The sequence below is a fragment of the Centruroides sculpturatus genome, unplaced genomic scaffold, assembly GCF_000671375.1.
Source record: "Centruroides sculpturatus isolate CEXI.00-Female unplaced genomic scaffold, Cexi_2.0 scaffold1060, whole genome shotgun sequence".
In the NCBI taxonomy this organism is placed as follows: Eukaryota; Metazoa; Arthropoda; class Arachnida; order Scorpiones; family Buthidae; genus Centruroides; species Centruroides sculpturatus.
Window position 1 is genome coordinate 173,281 of NW_019385223.1, and position 7,329 is coordinate 180,609.

The 7,329-nt window shown below is 28.0% G+C and overlaps 1 protein-coding gene across 1 annotated transcript in view; it reads right to left on the reverse strand.

Moving 5' to 3' along the window:
- Window positions 1–7,210, reverse strand: part of LOC111636361 — a 74,410-nt gene extending 67,200 nt beyond the window's left edge. Inside the window, exons 1-3 of the mRNA XM_023381594.1 lie at window positions 7,079–7,210; window positions 2,182–2,233; window positions 2,060–2,096 (exon numbers count right to left, since the gene is read on the reverse strand). Of these exons, the coding sequence (XP_023237362.1) occupies window positions 2,060–2,096; window positions 2,182–2,220 (76 nt within the window). The 5' untranslated portion in view covers window positions 2,221–2,233; window positions 7,079–7,210. The remainder of the gene's footprint in view (window positions 1–2,059; window positions 2,097–2,181; window positions 2,234–7,078) is intronic.
- Window positions 7,211–7,329: the final 119 nt, after the last annotated feature.

The following is a 7,329-nucleotide window of genomic DNA, read 5'->3' on the forward strand; positions in this document are numbered from 1 at the left end:
ATATATATATATATAAAATAAAATATTTCTGCACAAAAGTTAACTTAATTAAATATATATTATGTGAAAATTATGCGTAAGGAAATGGTTTTCAAACTGTGAGGCGCGCCTCCTTAATGGGTCTCCAAATCCTTTCCAGGGAGGCGCGTAGAAAAGCCATTACAGTATTATAATTATGGCTACAAAGTAGTCATTTCATCATTAAAATTTGATTTCATTTAGCTTTTTTTTCTTTTTTTATTTTTATTTTAACTTTACTAGAATAAAGCTATAGGTCAGTGACGTTGGTTAAAGATCAACCAACCGCTCTGGGAGACTCGAAATCGAATCCAGGAGGAGACCTACTGGAATTTATTCATGAGCATATCCGGGGGACAGACTCTCCCCGAATATGTAATGCTCCGTCCCTCATCATCTGGTCACCCGACTGTGGACTTGGCCAAACATATAATAAGTATGATTAGCTCTCTTAGTGCCCGTAGGGCTGAAATAGTCAACAATTAAACAGCTAGAGGTCAACACAGAGGAAGCGCAAGATTTCTTACAGAAAAAAAGGGGCATCTCTTTAACTACTTTAGAGATTTATACGGTGAAAGAAATTCAATAAAGTTTCACAAAAACGCTCCATTTTTTATTTATAACGTTACGAGTCAGCGAAATGGCCTTGTTATCTAGGCCTAGAGTGCCTGGATTCGAGTAGTAGGCTGATGATGCCTTGACCGCTTCGGCCATCCGGCCATCTAACAAAAAAAAGCATTATTAATTAAGTTCGTGTTGTATTTATTCGTACGAAATATGCAAAATTCATCGACATATATGCCATTCCTTAACTTTTCGGTCTTGAAGGCACTAAGAGAACTTTAGTTCATGCCATTATGGATTCGGACAAGTCCGTAATGGGAATGATTAAACAAGATGGAACCCGGCATTTTTCTTTTAGATTATTTGTGAAATTTTCTTATTCCTCTTTTCCGAACTCAAGTCCGGATTCTCCAGAGTAGTAAATTGATCCTTTTATCGTGTCATCATCTAGTAATTGATAAATATATATAGAAATATATGGGAGAAAATTTTAAAAGCTCGATTTAAAGCCCGTTAAAACTCAAAATTCTAGCAGTATATAAAATTTAATTTATAGTAAAACCTGTTTAAATCGGTACCGAATATTTTTCCGGTTTTGGCAGGTTTCCGTTTCGAACAGATTTATTATTATTTTTTTTTAACATAGAAAATTTTTCATTTTATCCAGGTTTCGTTTTGTAGAGGTTTTACCATTTATTAATAAGTAAAATATAATTATCAATATTAATAAAATAAATATTTAATTAATTATTATAAATAATATTTAATATATTATTATATCCGTTTATTTTACATTTCAAAAGGGTGCGCTGCTGAACGTATTTATTATATAGCCCTCTGGTGTCGCCGATTGGTTGTTTTTTTTTATCGTCAGTTCGCGCTGGTTTCGTCATAGATAAGTTCTTTTTTTTATTTTCCCCGATCGCCGAAAGTATTTTATAATGGAAGGAATTCAATATTTAATTATCGATACAGGTAACATTATGACTTTAAAAGACTTACAAAGAAAAACAACTCAAACTCCAACAGATGAGGTAAATACGTAAGTGGTTNTTACAAGAGATAAACTGGAAATGTAATGTACAAAAGAGTCCATTTTATATAAAGATTGCCAAGGTTATCTTTTTTCTTAATCGTCATTTTTATCAATATTTAATCTAAATTATTTCATTAATATTAAATCTATAATGATTATTTTGATTCCTCTTACTTATTCTTGAAGAAATTTTGAGAATTGTATGTTTTAATTTTGTAAATTTCGAATAAAAATTGTGTTGTTTCATTTAAAATTGTTAATATATTAAAAGAAATGTTTACAATGCTATCGTTTTTTAAATATTAATACCTTTTATTTATCTTTTAAGCTTGTTATAATACAAAAATTCTCAATGTCAGCTCTTTAATAATATGACAGATATTTTATATCAACACTTACTGATACCTGAAATTAGAAGTGAAAATTGCTATTTACACTTACTTCTTTTATCTAAAGCAGATAACATTCGAATCAAAACCTGTAATAATAAAATACATAAAATTATCAGTAAAATAATTTTAAAAAAAAATTATTCCTATTGCCATTATTTTTAATTTGCTCACCTGGCACAAGACAACAAACGCTGTAAACGGTGCCGCCATCTTGTTGTTGAAACTGAAAAGAAAAGAATAGTGAAATCGTTTATGTACTTTACTTTAAAACGTGACAAGGATGACCTAGTCACAACATCACGATGATAAGGGAGTGGAATAATTCGGGTGGTTCACAGGAAAGGATAAAACACCCACCGAATGCCCTATATTCTAGACTAATATAGCAAGAAATTTATGAGTAAACAACATCTTTTTAAATGTTCATTTCACGAAAAGGGAAAATTCCATATCTCAGTCTAATAAATCTACAGAGAGAGTGCAGGGTCAAGGTTAGTGTCGTTAGCTGCATCCTGTCAACTAGAACATGTCAGAGGTGGGGGAAAAAAAGTCAAGGTTGTGCCATAGGTCCAATCATTTGCATTTCAAGAAAACTGTAAATTCTCATTTACTGTTATAATTTATATAGATGTAATTATGCTTGTTCGTTTATTTATATTACTCTTCTTTATATAAACCGTGCGTGAGACAATGAAATTCATAAATATCTTGCAAATGTAACAAGAATTTGCGTGGAAATCTACAATAGTTGTTTCGGGGTGGCATTGGGAAAATACATCTAAACGTATGAAAACGAAACAAAGATATTCGTAATTACTCATACTCAAATTATAATTATCTGATAGGATGATATGTAATGTCTTTAAATTTCCTTGACCTAAATACAACTGGATTCAAATGATAATAGTGGGTTAAGTCTTTAATCCTACCTGTCGCTAAAGGACAAACTTTTAAAGAGACGAATAATTATTTGTATTACAGTAGCTCATTGCATCCTCTTTAAATACATAATTTAAAGTTCGTTATGCTTTTACGTATGCAATTTTATATTATATCGTTAACAAAAGTATATAAACTCGTGCTTTACAACACGATTAAAGATGAATACGTTATCGGGATATCATATTAAATTTCAGACAATAAATTCGTGTTGTCATTTCTTAATAAGAAAAACAAATATATTCAAAAGTCAATAAATAAGTGGCTAAAATAATAAACATATGTGTAAGTAATTTAAACAGTACCAACGGCATTATTTATTAGTTAATATTTATGAAAATAAATGTACATGAACTGGCTGAATATAATTAAAATAATAAATTTCTAGAACAGTTATTCTCGTGTTGTCATTTAACATTGAAAAAAAAGCATCAAGAATGATTCAGAACTAAATTAACAACTCTAGATTCATACGCAATGAAGTCACGAATACACATAAACAAGAGTTACATTCTGATTATCAAACAGCAACCATTACTGAATTATACGAACGAAACAATACGAAAACTTACGTCTGTATTCGAAATAGATTCACTCATAAACAAGGTGATTTTTCAGCTGAAAATTTGAGATTAAAATATTTATCATTTAGAATGTCGAAGAGCTCGTTGTAAAGATATCATATCGAAAAATAAAACCCATGCGAATAATTTCGTAGAGATAATACCAAGTGAAAAGAACATGTAATGAATTAAATAGGAACTAATAAATTTTTTACGGGCTTAAATAATGCATTTGAAGACAGTCTAATTTCCTCTTCTAATACTACTCATTTTTTCTTGTATTGTTCTTTCGAGAATGCACTTAAATTAATTATTTTTCTTTCTTTTAGTCTCATAAAAGTTCAAAAGTATCAAGACACTAAGTTTTTATCAGAGCTTTCAGTCTCGGTGGGATCCCCGAGGAAGTAATAAAAATAACATTAGGACGCATGATTTACTTCAATGTATCCGGATACAACAAAATACTCTTTGTATATCTTTTTTTTTTTTTTCCTTTTTAATAAACGTCTTTAAATAGGGAAAATATTTCTATCAAAACATGATCTGTGTATAACAACCGGGAGACTTGGCCTAATATTATCCTATGATACTTCAGTACTGTGTCTGAATATTAATCTATCCTGCAAGGCCACTCATACGTGTAGATGGGGGGTTTAACTCCTCTATTTAAGAAGAATTTAAAAAATTAAATAATTATTTTGTAACCAAACACTTCCTTCTTAGTCTATTATATTATGTTACTCTACATACCTATATTGTAAGCTTAAAACCTCCTTTAACAGGTATCTTAAATATGTAAACGGATGCTAAACTTCTATCTTAAATAGTAAATTAATGAATTATGTGTAAATCTAGTCTGACATTCACAATAAAAACATGTTTCAGTATTATTTACCTTTAAAGACCTCTAAAGATTGTATTTTTATCAACTAAATTTGAAAGTTTATGCTGTCATTTTCTGGTTTTAATGTATGTAAATAAAGCGAGTATATATTCTAAAGATGAGTTTAATACTTTTAATAAATAAAAAAGAGAAAGTTGTTTAGTTTTTATTTTATTTCGTGAAAGTTTAAGTTATGTTTTATATCTATTTAATCCGACCAAACAAGATTCTGGGTGTCAAGGGCGTATTGGGTCGATGACCAAATGGTTCGACGCCCATTGACTTGAGCAAATAACTAAAGATAAATATCTGATAACAACTGTCAAAAATTTATCAAGGAAAATGTTAATCATACCGAAATTTTTATAAATTCGATATTCTATTAATGAAATTTTAATAAAAGAATATTCTGTTTAGCTGTAATTTTTTTTTAAAAATGTTATATAAAGTAATTACCATCCAATACATTTTTATAAATGAATTTATAGATGAAATAAAAATATATTAAAATGTCTGTATAATTAATTAATTAACGTTTAATTAGTTATAATTATTTACTATAAAATGATTAATGGCAACTGTTTAATGATGATAAAATGAATGTCATATCATCGATGATATATTACAAGTGAAACTCAGATATATATATTTTTTCTTTTTTTTTTTACATCTCCTTATGTTATTTAGGCTTTGAAAGTCTTAAATTTGGTATTACCGTAATTTTAATCATATAAATTACTATAATAAAGCATATTGAGAGGAGAAAAAAAACTGCCTTCTTCAGAAAACCCACGCTACTTAAAGGTCACTGGCAGTCTAACAGGTTCGTAGTCATATTTGGCAGTGTCTTCTTTCCACAAAACCTGACTTAAAATCCATGACTTTATAAGCAAAACTGGCCAGAAGGAATAAAATTTACAAATTTGTAGTCATAAAAATAATTACGAGAACAGGAGACGATTTTTTTTTAAATATTATTGTTATTATTATTATTATTATTTTAAACTGTACACAGAATTGGTACCAGCATAAATATGGGAAATTGCAACCTGCAACAGATAACCTAGAATCTATTTATAATTATAAATACAAATCACTTTTCTCTTCCTGTGTTTTTTTTTACAATAAATTCTACAATACATTTTAAGTGTCTTTTTTTTTCCTGTTTCATTAGAGAATAAACTATAAATTACTTACGTTTCTGTTCTGTTTTAAAAAAATAATAATAAAAAAAATTAAAATGCATATATTAATCATAAACTTAATTTACAAGTTTAATACAGAATGTATTTTGAGGGAAAAAGTAAAATGTTGAGTAATATAATTGGAAAAAAGTATATGAATCATTTTTATAAGGAAGCAATTTATGTTTTTTTTTTTAGTGTTAGTAGAAAGGTAAGAGCTTATTAATGTTTATAATTATTGTAGTAAATTATAAAACCTTCTTCAAATTATTATTATTTTTTAAAAAAAGTAAGTGTGTTGCTAACAACTTAATAAGTATTTAACATGATTTCGTACATTACCTCCCTTTAAAGAACTATAAACGTACAAAATTATATAATTCCTATACAATACCTTCATGTAAAAATCCTTATAAACTGATAAATCATTAAACTCTTCGTTAAGAACTTAGAAACATTAATAATAACCTATATTAATGTGTTTAGCGAATAAATCCATTGTTTCAGTTGTGAGGCAAATGTCATAATATCCTTTTTTTACACTTGAAACCCTTAAGGAATATTGATATGTTATACATAAAGAAATAAAAATAAATGTAAAAGATTATATAATTTTTTTCAACTTAATTACAAAAAAATATAAATAAATAATAAAATAATAAATAAACTTTTTTGAACTACAAATAGACTTTTATTTTCAACAAAATTTAAAAAAAAGCAAGCAAATCCTTGAAATTCTTATACTACATGATTATCTGTAAATTGCCTACTTCAGTGTTTAGTCAAGAAATAAATAACCACTTGTATCCTGTGTACAGATAGAAGACAGATGTAAATTCTCAAGGAAGTTTTCATTCTATTCACAATTCAACTAAAGATTTTAAGATGAATATAACCTTTGTCCAGTTTATAAATTAATCGAATGTCTCACAAGTAAAGTAATATAATTAAGCCCAGGAGAATTTAAATTTGGGGGTCCACTATATAGTATTGACTTCAGACTTGGGGAAGGGGGGAATATTTTCTTACGAAAGATTGATTTGGAGGCTCTCTGTTAGTGGGGTCCCCAGGCAATTGACCTTTTTGCCCATAGGGTGCTATTGCTAATTTGTTCCAAAGATAAGATAAAATGTCCCATTTATGTCAACTATGTAGGATAAAAATATCTGTAACTATAATAATTCTTTTTTTGTCATTTTAAAGTATATAAATGTGTAAATTTGATATAAAATCCATTAATTAAGCTGGAGGATTTCATATTAAATCAATATATAATCAATGTGTTATTAATTGATGATCCTCAATAACATTTTATGTTTTTGTTGTTGCCACGTACTTATAAATGTTAAAAATTGTGTAATTAATGATATTTTAATGTAAAATTGGACATTTTATTGTCATGGATGTTCCTCAAGTGACATCAACAAGTTCAGTTCATCAATTTATATAATTTCCCTCTCATATTTTAATATAGAACATTATACGTTACGTCTACTTACCTATATTTCTTGTTTTGATCGTTATTTATTCTAAATTTTACGAGAAATCCGAATATTCCACCAACACTGAGTAGCAGACGACATCTTCACGTTTGTTTAAAACATTCACCTGTTAACGCGATAACAGCGCCACCTGGAATTATAATACCTTTCACCTGTTCGCCTGTGAATATTTTTTTTTAACTTTATTATTTTATTTTAAATTTATATTAAAATTTTTCTATTTTTTACAAAGAAACTTTTAAAATACA